This window comes from Vairimorpha necatrix, chromosome 4, assembly GCF_036630325.1.
Source record: "Vairimorpha necatrix chromosome 4, complete sequence".
In the NCBI taxonomy this organism is placed as follows: Eukaryota; Fungi; Microsporidia; family Nosematidae; genus Vairimorpha; species Vairimorpha necatrix.
This window is the reverse complement of record NC_088819.1, coordinates 364,464-384,978: the sequence shown is the minus strand read 5'-3', so window position 1 is coordinate 384,978 and position 20,515 is coordinate 364,464. Positions and strand designations below refer to the sequence as shown.

General features: G+C 27.7%; 7 protein-coding genes across 7 annotated transcripts; 4 read left to right on the top strand and 3 right to left on the bottom strand.

Annotated features, from left to right (window-relative positions):
- Positions 1-443: 443 nt before the first annotated feature.
- VNE69_04080 (uncharacterized protein) lies at positions 444-2,756 on the top strand (the record flags this gene model as incomplete). The annotated part of the gene is made up of 1 exon (XM_065473325.1): positions 444-2,756. One exon carries the CDS (start codon positions 444-446, stop codon positions 2,754-2,756), a length of 2,313 nt encoding a protein of 770 aa, XP_065329397.1.
- A 6,812-nt stretch (positions 2,757-9,568) lies between these two features.
- Positions 9,569-10,486, bottom strand: VNE69_04079 (uncharacterized protein; the record flags this gene model as incomplete). The annotated part of the gene is made up of 1 exon (XM_065473324.1): positions 9,569-10,486. One exon carries the CDS (start codon positions 10,484-10,486, stop codon positions 9,569-9,571), a length of 918 nt encoding a protein of 305 aa, XP_065329396.1.
- A 3,058-nt stretch (positions 10,487-13,544) lies between these two features.
- VNE69_04078 (uncharacterized protein) lies at positions 13,545-14,135 on the top strand (the record flags this gene model as incomplete). Its single annotated transcript, XM_065473323.1, has 1 exon — positions 13,545-14,135. One exon carries the CDS (start codon positions 13,545-13,547, stop codon positions 14,133-14,135), a length of 591 nt encoding a protein of 196 aa, XP_065329395.1.
- Positions 14,136-15,756: 1,621 nt separating this feature from the next.
- On the bottom strand, positions 15,757-16,353 carry VNE69_04077 (uncharacterized protein; the record flags this gene model as incomplete). The annotated part of the gene is made up of 1 exon (XM_065473322.1): positions 15,757-16,353. The coding sequence occupies one exon, from the start codon at positions 16,351-16,353 to the stop codon at positions 15,757-15,759; it is 597 nt and encodes a 198-aa protein (XP_065329394.1).
- Positions 16,354-16,635: 282 nt separating this feature from the next.
- Positions 16,636-16,857, bottom strand: VNE69_04076 (uncharacterized protein; the record flags this gene model as incomplete). Its single annotated transcript, XM_065473321.1, has 1 exon — positions 16,636-16,857. One exon carries the CDS (start codon positions 16,855-16,857, stop codon positions 16,636-16,638), a length of 222 nt encoding a protein of 73 aa, XP_065329393.1.
- A 226-nt stretch (positions 16,858-17,083) lies between these two features.
- On the top strand, positions 17,084-17,293 carry VNE69_04075 (small nuclear ribonucleoprotein E; the record flags this gene model as incomplete). The annotated part of the gene is made up of 1 exon (XM_065473320.1): positions 17,084-17,293. One exon carries the CDS (start codon positions 17,084-17,086, stop codon positions 17,291-17,293), a length of 210 nt encoding a protein of 69 aa, XP_065329392.1.
- A 42-nt stretch (positions 17,294-17,335) lies between these two features.
- Positions 17,336-17,560, top strand: VNE69_04074 (uncharacterized protein; the record flags this gene model as incomplete). Its single annotated transcript, XM_065473319.1, has 1 exon — positions 17,336-17,560. The coding sequence occupies one exon, from the start codon at positions 17,336-17,338 to the stop codon at positions 17,558-17,560; it is 225 nt and encodes a 74-aa protein (XP_065329391.1).
- Between the last annotated feature and the right edge of the window lie 2,955 nt (positions 17,561-20,515).

Below are 20,515 nucleotides of genomic sequence, written 5' to 3'. Positions count from 1 at the left end.
AACATGGTTTCGTAAAATGTATGCACTAATATAAAATTTTTAAATTTAATTTCTACTATCTCTTAAACTTTATAAAAATTTTTTCTTAGAAATAAACATTGCAAAATTAACTATAATTTTAATTAACAATAAAACTTATGCTTTTTGGTACTTAAAAAAATATTAAATAAATTTATTTTAACTCTTTTCATTATTATTAAACGTTTGGATCAATTTTTGAATCTTTATAATTATTTTGATCTTTGAAAATAAAAATTTTTAATGTACAACTATTTACATGACATCTATCAAATAACAAAATCATCATTGTTAGCAACGATTTTGACAGTTGACGCCCAAATACAAAATATTAGTTAAAAATTAAAAAGAGTTTAATAACTGAACTGAAAAAATTGCTAAACAATCATAAAATAAATATATCAAAGTACTTTTTTTTACCCCAAATGAAAATTGTTAAAGTATTAAATCTTATCCAATTTATACAAGGATTTTATAAGATATATAATAATCTTAATACTGTAATAAAAAACAAAGTAAAAAACAACGACTATTACTTAATTGATAAAAACGTTTGCACAATATTTAGATTATGGTTTAATACTGATAGTAATGAGCTAATTTCGGATCTTGAAATTTTATCTCGTAATTTTTTTCCGAAAGAAAATTTAATAAAAAAACTGAAAGTTAATTGTTTTAAAAAATCTACTACGACTATTATCGAAGAATTAGAAAAAAAAATTTTAGAAAATTACGAAAAAATATATATGCAATCTTTAATAATAATATACAATCCACTACAAGCTATTTATCATCCTTTATATAGTAAAATAATTAGTCATTTGAAAACTTTGAGAAAAGGAATTAGAGTGAAACACGATATAGTTTATGAACAAATTATTGAAGAAAATATATTAATTGAAAATATTTTATTCAATTTAAAAAATAATATATCTTATGGTGATCGAAATTTTCAACATATTAATTTGGTATGCGTAAAACGTAACAAATCACGATTTATAATTTTTTCTATATGTTTATATGATATGTATCATATATTTGAAATTGATATAAAAGAAATTAATATAGAAAAATTCCCGTTAAGTCATGAAATAACAACGATATATGACAATGACTTTGACTTAAAAATCAGTAAATATTATTGTGAATTATATAAGAACGTTTATATTGATGATTTACAAAACTACGTTCAACCTAAAATGGAAGCTTGCAGTTTTACAGAAATTATATTAGATAGTAAATTTAAAATCGAGATAAATAAAGATAAGATAAAATTCACACAAGATTATGATTCGAACAAATATTTTTTGGAGACAAATTCTGTTAATCTCAACGATGGAATTATTATCAGCAAGAAATGTTTATCAGAGTTTAAATATTTTTTTAAAAAACTTTCTTCTACAATGAAAAATAAATATGAAAATAATTTATGTGTTGAAATGTTTTATAGGTTAATGAAAACTGAAGATAAAGTAAAATTTCTTCTAGAAAGACTATTAAATAAAACAGACACAGCATTGTGTATAATTTTTGCACATCTTTTGTTGAATATGCAAATAATAAATAAAGCCGAATTTAAAAAAATAATTGAGAGCGATGAATTAGGCGATACTAGAAAAACTGAGCTTATAAATATAGTAATAGAAAAAACATATCAAAAAAACTTATCAGCAGAATATTTAATTAAATTTTGCTTATTATTAGAAGCCGAAAAGTTTATAAACGAAAATAAATTTAAATGTGACAGTATATTTGGAACTTTAAAAATAATAGGAAGCCAAATGAACAAAAAAAAATTTTTAATGGGGTTAAAGATTACGATGAATCCTAAGATGTTCTATAAAGAAAATAATATAGATTTAACAAAAATAATGTCAGGAATAACAGTTTATGGTCTTAACAGGATTGAAAAATATAAAAGAATTGTTTCTGGGGAATTGATCAAAATGACATCATTGTTTGCAGAAAACAAATCTAACGTTTGTTATAATCTAGAAGATATGTTATTCGTTAACAAAGATGATGTTATTTTTAATTTAGGATTAAATAGTAATGAAGTAATAAATAATAGTAAAATAATAAGTGTATTTTTAAGCGAAAGATTGCATAAAAATTCCAAAAAATACGTTTTGGCTTTGTTAGAACCTATAATTAACAACATTAAACAAAAAATGAGTGATTCTACTTTGACCAAGAATGATATAATTGATTTCAAATATGATATAAAAATTATTCTTGACAACATAAATCATGATATATTTATATTTGCAGCAAGTTATATGAAAGATAAAGCTTTATATATGGGAATTGAAACTATTTTTGATAATCAGGACGTAATGATCAAAGACAATGATGGGTTACAAAATGTGGAAATAAATAAGATCGAAAAATTATTCATATATTCTATTTTGGCTCAAGGGATTTTAGAAAAAATATCTATTGAAAATATTAAACCTTTGAAAAAGGATAAAAATGATGATTTAAAAGGATTCTATAAATATTTATGTCGTAAAATAAAAGAATCAATAAGAATATATATAAATAGAGAATATATGGAGATATTAGAAATATTGTCTGAGAATGAGAGGAAAAATCCAACGAACATTAAACCTTTATGCCAAAAAAAGTTGCTTAGACTTCAATTACTGATAAGCGAAAAAGATTTAATATTTGTTTTATTAGAATTTTTAAATAAAATACAATATGATTTGATAAAAGCTATAAAAAATAAGATTTAACAATTAAAAATTTCCTTTATTATTCTATTGTTACTTGTTGTAGTTGAGATATCACACTTTGATCTTATCTTTTAAAATGTTATTTTAGTTTTTCTTATAATGTAAAAATTAAGTAAAAATTTTAATAAATTAGTCTTATTGTATCATACCTCAACATTAATCGAACTCAAACACACATATCCGTTGATTTCAAGGCTTAAAACTCCTGATATTAATTTTTTTACTATTTCATTTCAATTCGAATCCTTGACTAGTATCAAGAGAATGTCACATCTTCAAAAATCACTTAATAAATTTTAATGCCATAATCTCAATAAACATTTGCAATTGATATTTTATAAGATAGATAATATTAACAGAAGTTTACACACCTAATTTATTTTTTCTTTAAGTTTCTTCAATAGTATTATGCTTAACCTAATTTAAAAAAGATGAACTAGATAATAAATAGGCTTTAATATAATAGTATTTTAGTATAAAAGATATTTTAGTTTTATTTTGTTTAAAATTTTACATTGCTATAGATATATAATATGCCGGCATACTTATAATAATACGGTATTTTTTATTTATTTCGAATTATATTTTCTAATAACTTCTATGTTTTAACGAGATTTTTATATTGGCACTGTGATTTATGATAAAATATTTTTTAGTCAATAATACATAATTTTAGCATTCCACAGATCAAATTGTGTCATAAATATATGTTTATTTGCAAATTAGTGCTTTTTAGTCATTTTCATCTTTGAACTACGTTAAAAAATTTTAAGAATTTTTTTTAGGGTGCAATTCGGGAAATTTTTTTCTCAAAATTTTGTAATATTTTATGTGTTTGATTGTATTTTTTCGGTCTTGCGAACAAATGAAAAAGTAAAGTCAAAACTTTTCAAGTTTTTGGACCTGCTTGCCGCAAATATAGAATTGAGATGTAATAATATGCCCTAGATTCTTATTTTTTAGTAGTATATAGTATAAAAAAAATATTTTTTATTGTTATTGAAATGTTTTATTCGGTTTCCTTGTTCCATAAGATGTAGTTAAAATATTATAGGAAAAATTCAAGCATTATAAATGTTCGGTTTAAGCGTAAATAACTACGACATCCCCTCAACTCTAATAACAGCCTTTAAATGAGCTTTAATGGTTCTTAGTTTTGACTTTCCATTGAAGATCAAGTATGCGTCTTCCGAAAGTCTCTGCAATACTCTAAATCCGGCTAAAATCAGCTTTAGTGTAAAAAAAATGGGGGGGGTCAAAATTTTTAAAAAATTGCCCCTTTTTTTAAAAAACGAAGGGAATGCTAAGTAAAGAAGAAATTGAAGATTTTTATGAACATCTGCTAAGAAAGAAATATAAACAGAAATGTTCAATTTGTGGCTGGGATACATCTAGAGTATCTAACGAAACATTTTATTTGAGATGTAAATTTCCCAAATGCGGCCAAAGATTTTCAATTTGGAATAATACTCTATTTTCAAATATTAAGATAGATCATATTCTTATGCTGAAAATTGTAAATCTATGGACAATGGGACTTAAAATAGCGCATATTTCTAAAATTTTGGACTGTAATATGCAAAATGTAAGTGCTACACTTGAGAAATTAAATAAATTAAAAATTTATGAAAAATATATTAATAAAACAAAACAAATAGGAGGCGAAAATATCATAGTGGAGATCGACGAAAGTAAAATAGGTAAGAATAAATACCACAGGGGAAAATTAGTTAAAGGATTTTGGTGTTTTGGGATGGTAGAAAGAACAACAAAAAAGAAGATAATGTTTGTCATAATAAATAAAAAAAACAAGGATACATTGCTGCCGATCTTATTTAAGCATGTAAATTTGAAATCTATCATTCATTCCGATGTGTGGAAGGCCTATATAACGTTAAAAAGCCATTACGCGGACCATAGGACTGTGAATCACAGTCAAACTTTTAGAGACAGGGAGACAGGTGTGCATACAAACACCATAGAAGGGAATTGTGGGTCTTTAAAAGCCTCTATATCTAATAGGTGTAGGACTTATGAATTTGCTGAAATATATTTAGTTCTATATATGATTAAAAGAAATGAGAGCGAAGACATCTTCAAAGCATTATTAAAATTATGTTTTGATATATTTTATTTATTTTAAAGTTAATTTTCATGCATTTTTATATCTTAATTATATTTTATTTTTTTTTCTGAAGTTTTCTCTTCCCTTCGTTTTTTAAAAAAAAGGGGCAATTTTTTAAAAATTTTGATCCCCCCAGTTTTTTTACACTAAAGCTGATTTTAGCCCTAAATCCTAGCGTCCAATTTAATTTAATTGTTTTGAGTCGGTCTGAATACTGCCATCTCATTCTCTCCTTTCTTATAAACGTCTTTTAGTTTTTTTTCTTTTATGATATGTTGCCTATATTTCTCTAAAATTCTCTTAAAATTTTTTTTCCGATAAATCATTGAAATTAAGACTTTGGATTGACTCAGGGGGTTATCTATATTCAATTCTGTCAATCTCCTCTTTTTATATACGACAGTAAAGCCCAATAGCTCTGTTTTGAGATAAATTTACGACTAAAGTTGCAACGTCTACAAGCTTTGTCTAATGTCTCTTTCCAAAACGTGTGAACTTTTTCAACTTGTTCATAAATGTTTTGATCACACGTTCAACAGCTCCAGTGGTCTGATGATGGAATGGGGACGAGAAGTCCCATTTAATACCAGCCTGTGGGCCCAATCTGACACCTTTATAATTGAAAATTCTTGTCCGCAATCTGATAATATTCTATCTGGCTTTTCATTGGACTTACTCATAAATTCTTCAAGTGCTTTTATAATTTCAAGGGAATTTTTCTGGTATATTATTTTCGTCTCAATCCATTTAGTATGGTGGTATGCACAGATGACTATAAATTGGGGTTTCCATTGTCATTTATTTTTCCTATTAGATCTACTTCCCAAAGTTCATTAGTTTTCTTCGTTTCAATGACTTTATTTTCAATTTTTACTTTTCCGTTATCCGCTTTTGAGCATGTTATATGCTTGAAGTAATATCTATCTATATCACTATACTTTCCCTTCCACTAATATCTTTCTTTTATTATTGCTTTCATGTTGTTTGCTGAACCAAGTCCTAATGTCAAATGATGCTCACTCAGGATATTCTGTTTGACAATTTCAGTTATATTCATATTCTCTTCGCGCGCTTTATGTACGCTACAAACTCTCGAGTATCCATCGGCTGCGTTGTCTTCACCTTTTATGTATTCGACTTTAAACTTATATTCTTGAAGTTTCATAGCCCATCTAAGTAAACTTGTAGTCGAATCCTTACATTCCTACAAATAAACTAGCGCACGATGGTCGGTCTTTAGTATATAATTTTTCCCTACGAGATAGTGCCGTAGTTTTTTATTTCTTTTAAAACGGCCAGAAAAACTTTATCTTTAACGGAATAGTTCAATTGATGTTTTTCAAAGCTTTTACTGTATGCTGATCTCATCCTCTCTGTGCCATTTGCGTCTACTTGAGCCAATATTGCTCCCATTCCTGTATTAGATGCATCGGTTATTAAAATAAATTCTTTGGAAAAATCTGGCTGTATACATGTCTCTTCAGTCAATTCTTTCTTTAATGATTCCAAGTCTAAGATTGTATCATCATCGTGTTCTATCCTCTTGCAGCTTTTTTTTACTTTCCCCTTTAAAAAGTTAAAAAAGGGGTCTTGATTTTTCAGCATATTTTCTTATAAATTCTCTACAATGATTAATAAAACCCTAGAAAGATCTTAGTTCCCTTGAATTAGTTAGAATAGGATATTTTTTTATTGCTCTATTTTTTATGGGCCTGGTTTTATTTTCCTTAAACTATTACTATTCCTAGTATCTTTAGCTCAGTCTTATAAAATTAAAATTTTTTTTGTTAAGTGTGATTTTGGCCTCTTTAATTTTATTTAATACAAGTTCCACATGCTTTTTATGTTCCGCAATGTTCTCTGAATAAATAATGACATCATCTAAATACGCAATAACAAATTAACCCAAATATTCTCTCAATATTCTATCCTAGTTTTTGGAAAGTTGCCGAAGAGTTGCAAAGTCTGAATGGCATTCTTACAAACTCATAATGGTCTGATTTCTATGAAAATGCAGTTTTTTTCTATCCTTCTCGTCGACTTCTAGTTTATAATATCCTGTTGTGGCGTCTAGTAATGTAAATATACTTGACTTATTGAGTTTATCAAGAATTTCGTCTATCCTTGGTGTGATTTGTCTTTTTTGTTATCTTGTTTAATCGCCTGAAGTCTATACACATACGCAAAGTGCCATCAGGTTTTGTTTCTGGTACTATTCTGCTGTTCCATGGACTCTTACTATGAGTGATAATGCCCAATTTAAGATTTTTGTTTATTTCATCGTCAATTGCTTTTTCATAGTGTATTGGGATTCGTGATAATTTACAGTATATAGGTCCACTTTCTCCGACATCTATATTATGTCTACCTTCTTGACAAGTCTGTTCTGTATTGATTTCTTCTTTAAATAGTTCTGGATATCTTTTCAAAATATCTTCCTTGCTTTTTAGATGTTCTTCTTCTTCGACCCGATTAATAGTTAGGAACTTCTCTATAATTTTTTTTGACACAAGTTTTTTATTTGTCAGTACTTTAATTAAAATTTCTGGGTGCTGCGTTATCACATCTGTCCCAACTATGATGTATCTTGGTTCTGTTTCAGTAATAAGAGGAGAGAAGTTTATTTTGGATCCAAAGATTTCTATTTTGATATTTTTTAACTTTGCCGTTAATTTCATATCTGTTCCACAAGCCGATCGTATTGTATTCTGATGTATATATTCTTTCATATTAGGACTAACTATATCCTGATGTATTATCGAGACCATCGGCTCCAGTATCTATGAGACATAATCTTCTGGTATTGTCAATTTGTGCATATATGAAGAATTTGTTTGATGTATTGTTTAACGTATTCACCGAATAAATAATTTCAGATTTATTTTCATAGATTGGACTGTCTTGGTCAATTTCTTCTTCGTCTTCTTTCACTACATTAATTTTTTTTTTATTTGATGGTTCTATCCAACCCATATTCTTTAGTTTTTTAAAGTAAAACAAAATTCTGTATCATGATTACCCGTCCCATGGATCTTACAAAATCTTTTTTTGTTTATGAGGGCTTTTATATTTAGCGGGGTTTGTATAGTTAGTTTTATTAAAGGCGGTAAAACTCTGTTTAGTAATTTATCTGGATATGCTATCCATGATAGTTGCTCTGCTCTTTGGCAGAAGTGTTGCCAGTCTCTTGTCTTTTCGGCTGTTTCAAAAAGAGAGGCTTTAATTGTATCTGGGCACTTGCTAATGAGTACCTGCATTAATGCTCCTACATTCATAAAATTTTTGTTTAGAATAAATGTTCCAGTCTTAAGTAATTCTGAAAATTCTTCTCTTGATGAGGGCATAGGAGAAGTAAGGAATTTTGATAGTGTAAATTCCGTGTCATTATACTTGACAAACCGTTTCTTAAGAAGGGTTGTAAATTCATCGCCGCTTATTTTCCATTGCCGGCTTTCCATTATTTCAAAAAACAAGAAAGGGCTTTTCTTCGCAGCTCATCAGTATCATTTGCATTACATCTTCCTCTCCCAAACCTGCTAATTTAGTTATAAGTAGTAGATCTTTTAGCCATACTACTATATCTTCGTCTGGGTTACCATGGAAATTTATTATACCATTGGTCATTGTCGCCATGTTATTAATATTATTTATTTTCATTTGTTTCTTTTCTCCTTCCATAAGATGGGGTAAAATATTATAAAAATATAAAGAAATATCCAAGCATTATAAATGCTCGGTTTAGGCGTAAGTAACTACGACAATTATTATTAATAAATTTGAAAAGTTATTGAAAAATAATATGCTTCACGCAAATTCTCTGAGACTAATTAATAATTCTTAAAAGTTTATCAGCTTTTTCAGAATGAAAAACATCACAACATGTACATCAGATAACAAAAAAGTTTTTTTCTTTTTAAAGCACACATTAAATCTATTGTATCGAAATATACATTGAGTTTTTTATGAATACAAGACGAGATTACGGATAGTTGATAATGTAAAGAAGAAAAATACCAGAGCTTTTAGCGCCTTGAAAGAAATCAAGCAAAGAAAAGGCGTTTTAAGGCGGATAGCTGTTTATTCGAGAGCATACAGGCATCAATACAAACAAAGGTATAAAAAGTATGATTAGCAATAGTCAAAAAACTATACTGAAAGAGTTTGGACCATTATAATTAGACTTATCTAATAACTAATTAAATTTATAAACTTTTTTTACATTCTCCCTTTCATAACTGATGCTTAAATAAAACTAAACAAATATGTAATTAAAAGTTGTTTTATAAATTGCCATACTTTTTACGTTTATATTAAATTTATTTTTTTATTCTTTGATTTTGTTTTATATTTTACAGTTATTTAAATCATAAATTTATTTAGTGTTGTTTTTTTTTGTTATCTTAAAGATAAAAGCAGCTTAACCACTCTTATACAAAAAAACAAGAATGCTGATATAGAAATCACTGATTTTTGCACCTATTGATTATATGTTCAAGAAATAATTTTTTGCTAAAAAAGAACATACTTGTAAAGTGAAAAAACAATATAATTCAATTTTCGTTGATAAAATAACGAAGATAAAATATTATAGGTAAACAGTTTATGTTAGTATAACAAATAGAATATATTGTGGCACAATATAGTACAATAACACACAAAAACTTAATACTCTTAAATAAATGGAATATCAATAGTTCGTTAATAGAATTTTTTCTAAATTTTCTGTGATAGCTCTACTATTTTCTTTTACTTTATTTAGTTCACTAAAAAAATATTTTAATTTTTCGTGTATTGAATTTAACGACTTTTTAACATCTTTTATTTCTTCGTTCATTTTAGGAAAGCTTCGATTAAATTTCATTTTAAAAATTTTAAATTTTTCGATAATCTTGAACTCATCTTTCAAAATTTCCAATCTTGTTGGCAACACACTATAAAAATCTATTAATCTGTAAATATTACTTATATAATTCTTTTTTTTTGGCAATATTCTTCCTAAGTATTTTATGATTTCTTCGATAAAATCTATATTTTCGATCAAGGGATTGATTTTACCATAAAATATAGAATCATATTCTAAAAATCTTCTAATTTTATTATTATGTATATTTATTGATTTAAAAAACTGATAAAATCTCATATTAATTGCACGGTTTGCATCTTTATAAATGTTGTATTCTTTTGAATTGACACAATTTAAAACTTTAAACTTACTTTCAGTCTTTTCGTCTTCTGCGTCCCACTTTTGTATTTGCTCTTTTAAATTTTTTAACAATTCTTTATAATCTGTATAATTCTTAGTGTTGATAGTTTGTTTACTGACATTACATTTCTTAAAATTATAATTTTCTTGGTTAAACGTCTGTACATTTGAACATCTTGCTTTATGATCGAAGGTATTGTCTACTGTTAACGTTTTAGTTTCCTGTTCAACTACATAGAATTTTCTTTTCTTTAATGGAAGGTAACATTCATCTGAAGATTTATTAAATTTGCTTTTTTGTGAATTTATTGTCAATGATTCGTTGGTCAATTTGATTAAATTGTCTTTTTCTGTTTGATCAATCTTGTCGGAACAAATTAAAAAATAGAGGAGTAAAAACATATATGGGGAAAAAATAAGTTCTTTTGTTCGCCGAACAAACAAAGATCAAAGAATTATCATTAATTCTATTAAATAGAAAAGTGCATTCCATGCCTAATGCTAAGAAAAAAATATAAATATAGTACGATAATGATAGCAAGTTTACAAAAAAAAAGATCGCCATTATTCGATTGATCTTATTTATGTCAATAAAAAGGTAATTTATCAAAGTACAACTGGAGATTCTTATACAAATATGCACATCATTATGTTCTGAATAAAATTTTGCCTAATTAACCAATTCTTACACATTCTTTCGCTTCAGAATAATAATCACCGAAACTAAAAAAAGAAGACAAAACTGCACAATAATTAATTAATAAATAGTTTACGTCTTAAAAATAAAAAAACAAGCTTATCTTAATGACTTAGAAACGTTTGATAAAAAGTATAAATCAATAATACATTTATAAAGCCTCTTATGCCGTAGCTAAATCTAAGCCACAATATCTAGCCATCTTGAATCTACAAATTTACGCCACACTTCATATGTAGCATCCCGTAATCTTTCAAGGTCTGTATCTATCTGTAATACAAATAATTTTCTCGATGAATTCTTCATATATTCGTCAAGATAGAAATTTAAAACTTAATCATGTTTATTGGAGTAAAAAATCATTTTGTCATTACTTAATTGCTATTGGTATTCAAATTATACAAGTAGAAAAATTTAGTTGACAATAGATCATATCTCTATAACTTTGCCAACTCGGCTAACGTAAATTTGTTGATGTTATTTCTATTTCTTTTTAGGTTTTCTTAGGTTTTTTTTAATTGGAATTAATTTCGTGTAGTGTTTAAATCTAATATGGTGCCCTTAGCACAGTGGTAGAATGCAATGCTTCCATTGAGCAATGGCTGAGTTCGATTCCCAGGGGCACCAAAATTGTTTCTACTTTCTATGATGCAGTTGGAACAACTCAGATGATGAAAATGTTTACGATAATCATTAAGTTGATTCAATGAAACTTGTGTGTGTCCAGCCACAGGGGGTTAGAATCTAGTGTAGAAACGCACCTCAAGGCCAAAAAGCAGTATCGCCCTTTGGTGACTTAATAATAAATAAAAGTATCTAATAGGTACGGCCTAGTTGGAGCCCATGGCTGGTGACTCTAGAGTAGGATTCTAGAGCTAACTAAGAGACTAGACGAAGTAGGGCAATAGAAGGTCTCGTGGACCCTATCCCACAAGATTCTGTAACACGGTGGCCGAAACTAGTGAGAGACTAAAGGTCAACGCAGCCCAATAAAAACGCCGGGCTGGGGATGTGGTCGTGTAAGGAGCCGTGTGTGCAATACAGATGATTGTAGGGACCTTTGAGTCAGTACGATGATGTCTCTCCTCGGGTTATAGATAACCATGCCCGTTAAGTATATCCGCTGTGAGGTCACTCTGGACGCGATTTGAGTTATAAATGGAAAGTGTTCTCCTGGAGCCAAAGTCCAATGGATACGGCGGAGCTTGCTGCACCGGCAAACTGTATGGAGGGAGTTTTAGTGAGTAAGAATCTCACAGTACCAGTTGGATGAGGATCACTCCCAAATCCCTCTGGTCCCTATGTAGGGTTTCTCCCTACCTCTTACTTGCAAGAAAAAAAAAATTAAATCTAATATCGGACAAAAAAACGACTCAGCATTAATTCTAAAGAATTATTAACAAGTCTTGACAAAATTACCTTCTAATTATTTTTTACATAGAATTCATATTTTGAAAATGCCTTCGATTATTATACTATAGTTACTAATTAAATTCATTTAATGCAGAAAACAATTAAATTGTTATCTATTACATGTTAACTAGTTAATGGGCCGTTCTAAATAATTTTATTGCAATATAAGAAGGCTATGTATCGTCTCGTTGATAAAATTGAAGAATTTTATACGGGCAAGTTAAATTTATTTTTTTATATTTACTAGTTAATTTTTAACTAAGTAATTAATAATATAATAGTATTCAAAGGTTAAGACAAGCGAATCACTGAATAAAAATTTATCGCGAGATAAAACAATAGAGCAAATAATGTTTATTAATACTATTTTTGCTCTAGTAAGCTATTTATATGGCTTGTATTAATAAAAAGACGAATATAATTGTTACTACAATTAGTACATAATTAAAAAAATAATTTTTCTATTTTAAAAACATGAGAAATTTGAAAAAGGTTAAAATATTCTTATAAAGTATAGATTATGCAAAATATCTAAATTCTTAAAAAAAGAATTATAAACAAGGCTCTTAAGAAAACTATCGTTAGGCATTAGAAGTGAAAAAAAAATTGGAGTATTATAATGTTTAGTATCAATTGATAAATTAAGTCAAATTTTCCTATCCAATGATAACACAATAAGAATACAGAATAATCATCAAAGTATTTCAATTGTTGTACAAATCAAATCGCTTGATTTAATACATGCAGTCATTGAACACACAAAACGATCTGTTATTCAAAGTTTAGAAAATGACCTTGCGTTATGTCAAAGCTAAATTATGAAATCAAGTGATTTACAAAACGTCCTTTTTTTTTCTTCGTGTAGTTGTTTAAACACTTAATTTGTTTAATAAATGTTCTGCTAAAACAATAATTACTAATGATCACAAATGTTTTATGTATAATTTTAACATTTTCAATGACTTAAAAATGTTCATCTTATAAAGATGTAAGCATTACTTATTATGACGATGAATTTGTATTCTTTCCCTCCAAACATAAATTATATGAAAAATTTAAATTTAAATTTTTGGTCTGCATATTCTTTATTTTTTTTATTGATTCCAATGTTGAGTTTACAATTTTTTCAGTAGTTGTGATCGACAAAAAAGTTTTTTTTTGAATAAAAATTTTGAAATTGCAAAGAAATCTCAAAATGCCTGTCAAACAAAACAACAAAAATATAAAAATTAAATTATAAATAAAAAATTTTCCATTATAAATATTTTTATATTTCTATACTTTTACATTAATTTATGTTTACACATGTCAAAAATCAAAGATATAAAATAAATCTTTTTTTTTCAACCCATGAGAAATTTTTATTTATTGATCTGTGGTCTTATCAATAATATCAGTGCAATAGATACTTCAATGATGCCTACTGTTACCAATAGTATTTCTGAACGTTTTCATTCGTATTTTGATAGTCATTTAGCACTCAAAGATTTTGAGGAATTTACGCCATTAATAGACGATAGTGATTCTGAAGATATTATAATTGACTATACTGTTATGCCGGAATTTAGTGAACTAAACCCGCAGTTTGTGCTTAGTGAAACAATCACTTCTTCGATGCGAGATGGCGACTCTGGTTTTGAAAATGGCGTTTATGAAGAGAATTGCGCTTTTAATGATTTCATAATTGGCCGTACTTGTGTTAATGAAGATAACAATGAATATAATCTGCTGTGTAATGATAGTGAATCGGCCTCTTCCTCAATAGAGGATAAAGGTTCTGACGACGAAAGTGTTGATTTTGAGGATGATAGTGATTCTGAAGATAAAAAAAACTATTATACCTTATTAAAAAATGCAGATTCTGATGATGTGGAAACTTCTGAGACCAATGTAAAGGAATTTATGACACTAAACGACAGCGATTCTAAAAAAAATAATTAAAGATTATTCTTCTTTTTTATGTTTGTACAAAAATTCCACGTTGTATATAATCAAAACTTATCATAAATATAACGAAAAAGATTATTGCAAAAAGAGGAAATGACTTAACTTTTAAAGACAAAAGCTATTAAATAACATGTTTGTTGCAATGGCAATATAAATTTATATTACTGTTCATTATTACTATAATAGTTTTATATCATCTGATCATAATTGTGGTATAAACCACATGTCAAAATTTTATTATGATTGCTAAAAACGTGTGAGAAGATATATTTTGTAAAAATTTTAAACTAAGAAAAAAAGATTTGCAATAGGAATTTATTATTTATAGAGTATATGATAAACGAAATTATGTTAATAAAATATAACTAATATTTTGGCAGCTATAGATACACATTGGCATGATTTTTTGGGAAATTTCGAATTAAGTTTTTTTAACATAAAATAATATATATCATTTGCAGATTATTTAGATCTATTAATTGAATTAACAAATCAAGCATACTAAACGCAAAAGGATTCGGCTTAAATTTTTTATTAGCCCAAAATACTGTATATAGCAATTCATAAGAAGTTAAAAGGTCTAATAAATAATTAACTTAATATTATATAACTTGATTACGTTGTTATAGAATATAAAGCATACTTAATCGCCTATTCCTATTTTAATACCACTATCAAAGTAATAGATCTTTTTTTCAAGAGAATAAAATTTTCCCAGTAATAAAATTATTAAATAAATAAACCTTTAAATATTACCTGTAGTTCTTTTATCGACTTAAAGTTTTAGAAGCGATATGAGTCTATGTATTTCGAGGGCTTGTCTTTGATACCAAATCATTGTATTGAAACATAAGAGCGATATTGTGTGTTAATAGATTAAATTGTTGTTGTATTTTAGAATAGTTGGTAATTTAGAACTTCTAAATAACTATGTCAATTATTAAATTCATCCAAGAATTAGTGTGTTTCGTCACAAGAATATAAAATCTAGTTTATTAACAAATTTAAAATTGGAAGATCTATAACTCCTTCGATGTATGTAGATTTCTGAATGTATTATGCCTTTTAGCGACATGTTTATGTATGAAACTTGTGTTCAATCAAGTAGCCAAGACAATACAGAGCGTGTAGTTTACATCACTAAACTTAAGTTTTTTTTTACATATTGCCAAAAATTTGCATTCGAAGTGTATAACGCGTAACTATTGCATGTTGTCAAAAAACAGCAAGCATAAGATATAAAATCAAATGTTTTAAATAGTGTGTTGGGATTCCTTTCGAATCATTAAAAACCTGCAAAATGTTTATTTCTGTTCGATTATCGTTTTGCGATATGATATTTTTATAAAATTCTTGCATACGAGGCCGAAGTCTCGAGATACGGCAGAGCTTGATGCACTGGCTTTATACGAACATGGAGATTAACAACTAAATATTTTATATTATCAGTTGATAAGAACCACATTGTGCTTTTTATATTTATGTAAGGTTTCTCCCTATCTCTGGTTTGAAATATTAAATTGATCTCAATATTCCAATGTACTTATCGCTGTGTTTTTTCTCATACATAATTTTATGCTATATAAAATATTTTATAAATAAATATTTTTATTTCTTATACATCATTTTTATTAATTTCGTATAATTGGTTTCTCTGTGGCAGTCTGTAATTGTCCCTACCATGCCATATATTATAATATGTTAAGTCACTGACTTTAGTGTTATCTTCTAATGATGTACATGTATCTTCAAATTCGTCTGTTGACGTATCACTGTCGCTACCTTCATTTGTTAATGTGCAACATTTTTCGCTTTCATTTAATGCATCATATGTATCTACATATTCATCTGATGTATTTCTATTATCTTCTTGATCATTTGGCGTTATATTGTCTGCTTTGTTGTGATTGTGTTTAATACATTTATCATCATTTTCATCCAACGAATCTTCAGATTGGCTATCTTCATTGTTGTTTTCATCTAATGAATCTTCGGAATAACTGTCTTCATTAAAAGGCGAGGCACTGTTGGTCCCATTTATTTGACTCTCTAGATAATTCTCAAAAATGCATGTTAGATGACTATACCTCTCATTATCTAAGATACGCGATAAATGACATTTCCGACTATTTTCAGTGTAGGAAAAAAAATTAGAATCATTTTTGGATATTTTCGAGGTTATACATAGATCAAAGAGAAAAAGCACAATCATTTAAGGGAAATAATTTTTCTGAAAAAATATTATAAAACTATAAAATTAAAGAGCAAATCAGAATATCTACAGTTTCTGAAAAATATACTGCAGAACTGAGTTTTTAAAATCAAATCATATTTTTTTGAGAGAAAATTATAAAAATATATTAAATTTCAATTAAAAAACAAGAAATGTATACGAACATTTTTTGATTTTATAAGACTTAAATAAAAAGGCCGTTATTCTAATTTTGTATAGATTGAATATTTATTCCATAATTTGCTTTCTTAAAAAGACTCTTTACTTATTTTGTTGACTAATATAATATTTCTTAAGTATGCTTCTTCTACCATATTTCTCTAATTCTGCTATTACCTTAGGATCATGTAAATATCCTTCTACTATTTTGTAATCTAAAGGTCCAAAGTTTCTTATTTGTTTTATAATGTCGCTATTCCTTACAATCTTCTTAAAAAGTGTTTCTAAGTCTTTGGTCAGCGCAATTTCGTCCAGTGAAATCATAAGAGGGCAAAAGAAAAATCAAAGAACAAGAAAAAAAATAATATCAAAAAATTAAGAGCAAAATCAAAAAAATAATGTATAGGAAAAAAAAAATAACGTGTTGAAAAATAAAAAAAATAATGCCTTGAAAAATAAAAAAAAATCATGTGTTGAAAAATAAAAAAAATGATAATGTGCAGAAAGAGGAAGCTGTATGAAATAAAATAAATTATAAAAAGAAGGGGTAATGGAAGAAAGTGAAATAAGACCGTTAGAAAGTATATACCTGGGGATGGTAGATAAGAAAGAAGTAGAAGTATACGAGAAGGAAGGAAATATGATACACAGGGGCAAGATAGTGGGATTTGATGAATACATGAATTTAGTCATTGAGACAGGACACAGTAGATATTTATTAAAAGGAGACTGCATTTTATCAATAAACATAAAAAAATAAAATATTTTTACATTTTGATTTTTACGCGTCCCCAAACTGGGAATGTCTGATAGAAGTGAGTCCGATTATAGTGCCTCTGTAGAATTAGAGTCTGATTCTTTTGACAGAGATCTTGTCCCTATAACATTACTTAAAGATAATTATGATCTGGACATGGCACTGGCCATGTCCAGATCTCTAGATAATAAAGAATCAAATATTTTAGACCCCGAAGAAGTAGAGAAACTCTATGAATTTCAACTTTTAATGTTATTAAATAAATTATAATTAAATTATAAATCTTTAGGCTAATATCAGCATCTGTGTAAAAAAACTGGGGGGATCAAAATTTTTAAAAAATTGCCCCTTTTTTTAAAAAAACGAAGGGAAGAGAAAACTTCAGAAAAAAAAATAAAATATAATTAAGATATAAAAATGCATGAAAATTAACTTTAAAATAAATAAAATATATCAAAAACATAATTTTAATAATGCTTTGAAGATGTCTTCACTCTCATTTCTTTTAATCATATATAGAACTAAATATATTTCAGCAAGTTTATAAGTCCTACACCTATTAGATATGGAGGCTTTTATCGACCCCCAATTCCCTTCTATGGTGTTTGTATGCACACCTGTCTCCCTGTCTCTAAAAGTTTGACTGTGATTCACAGTCCTATGGTCCGCATAATTATTTTTTAACGTTGCATACGCCCTCCACATATCCGAATGAATGCCGGATTCAAAATTTACATGCTTAAACATGATTGGAAATAATGCATCCCTGTCTCTTTTCTTTATAATTACGAATACAATCTTCTTTGCTTCGGTTCGTTCCACCATACCAAACCCCCTTAACTAATCTATCCCTATGATGCTTATTTTTGCCAATTTTACTTTCATCTATTTTTACAATGATATCTTGTCCGCCTATCTGCTTCAGCTTGTTCAAATACTTATCATAAATTTTTAATTTATATAATTTATCTAGGGTGTAACTTACATTTTATACATTACATCCCAAAATCTTTGATATAAGAATTACTTTAATTCTAATATCCACAAATTTACTATTTGCAACATTAGTAAATGTTCTAGTCTAGTGTTTTCAAAAAAAGAATTTTCCAAATTGAAAATCTGTGTTTGTAACTTGAAGACTTACACCTCAAGTAAGCAGTTTCATTTGATACAATAGCTGAATCCCAACCGCATTTTATACATTTCTGATTGTATTTCTAAATTGTTAAAGATATATAAAAATCTTCAATTTCTTCATTACTCATCATTCCCTTCGTTTTTTAAAAAAAGGGGTAATTTTTTAAAAATTTTGACCCCCCAGTTTTTTAACACAGATGCTGATTTTAGCCCTTTCGGGGCGCTACTTCTTTTTCTTGCCCCCCCCCTAGAAATAAAATTATTTTGAAGAAATCTTATTTATTCCAACCTACAAAGTTCTAAAATTTTTATATAAGCACACCTATGATCATCATTATTAGAATGATTGATATGTCTCTTTTTCCAAGCAAATTCTTTTAGAAATAAATTAATCCTATGCCTTTTAAGCCCAACTCGAACTATACTCATTCTTCAAATGGAACCACAAATTTTCTATATTATTTGTGTGGTCTCCTTCTGCATTTATAAATCCAAGCGAATGATTTACTATGTAATGTTCACTCCAAAATTTCTAGAGGCTGATGGGTATAAAGGGTATCCATCAGTAAATATAATTGAGCCAAGTTTTACTCTGCGTCTAAAAAAGTCTTCAATAGTACTAGATTATCGATTAGGTAGCAATTCAAGAACAAATTCTCTAGAATTACCTTTTACTATGCCGCCTATAATCCATTGAATTCCAGGCATGGAATCCAAAGTTGAAGAAGGATTAGATACAATTAACCCGTTGCATGGCGGTTTCATCAAATTGTACACGAACAGAAGTTTCTCCAATTTGGTAGCTATCATCGCTTTAGAAGCAATGACTTCCATCACTGTATCCTTGATTTGGATATATATATTTTCACATAATTTGCAAAGATCTATTGCCTGGTAAGTAGTATAATTAAATATCCAGCAATAGAATGCTCTAAGGATTTTGTGAAATGGAACGCTTATCCCTTTAAACATCGTACCATTTTTAAGTGAGCCCTTCGAACTACACTTTTTATTAGCACAACGATAAACTTTACCGTCAATGTAGCCGGAACATCCACTAATGTTCATAAGAACAGTTCGTTCTGATGTCGAACAATGTCTGCAAGCAATCGATCTTTTTAGAAGATCATTATCTAAAAAAAATCAATTGCTGCTTCATTGTTCCTAAAGCACGCATCTTCGCAGATATTTAGCTCTCGAATAGCTTCCTGCAGATTCCTCATTATGGGGTTAAAAAATTAAAATTTTTTAACCCCATAATGAGGAATCTAAAGGAGGCATTTAAAAATTCTCAAATCGACAAAAAATACCTTAACTTCATTTTCTTGCCCCTCTCAAAAAAAAATGTTTAGATTTGAAAAATAACACGATTTTGCATCTTTTTATTGATGTTTTTTTTTTTTTGGGGGGGGGGGGGCAGAAAATGAAGTAGAGCCAAATTTTTTATATTTATAGCATCGTTATCACAATATAATTTTTTATATTGATATAAAGTAGTTCGTTGATAAAATTTAAACGAGGTTTCTTACTTATTGAAAATAAAAGTTTATACATGTATTATTTTTATGAAAAGAGATTTCGAAAATACAATGAATATAATCACACATAAGACTTTAAATCATTTTATTCTATTGATTTCTAAATATTGCTGCTTTACGTTTCGATATTTTCTGTTTTATGTATTTTTGTTAATCTTGAATCGTAATTGATTTTAAAGGCAAAATTTTTATTTTGTTATATCAAAATGATAACTTTTTTTATTGTTAAACGCTATAATATTTTGTTTAGAAAGCTTAAAGTTTAACACTTTTGTGGGAAGTACAACACATGTCAAATCCAGCAGTGTCCATCTTGAGACATTTGACATGTCTTTCTTTATATATTTTATGATTAATCAACCCATGTTTTCACTCTAACAACTATAAATTTCTTCTTCGGTCTATATTTTTTTCCCAATGCGTTCATAACTTATACTATAAGTTAAATGTGTAAATTTAAAAAACGTATAGTTTCCCTTCAAATATGATGTTTGTTTATGAATAAAATATCTATAGTTTATATATTAGAAAAAAAGAGATGATTTGTTTT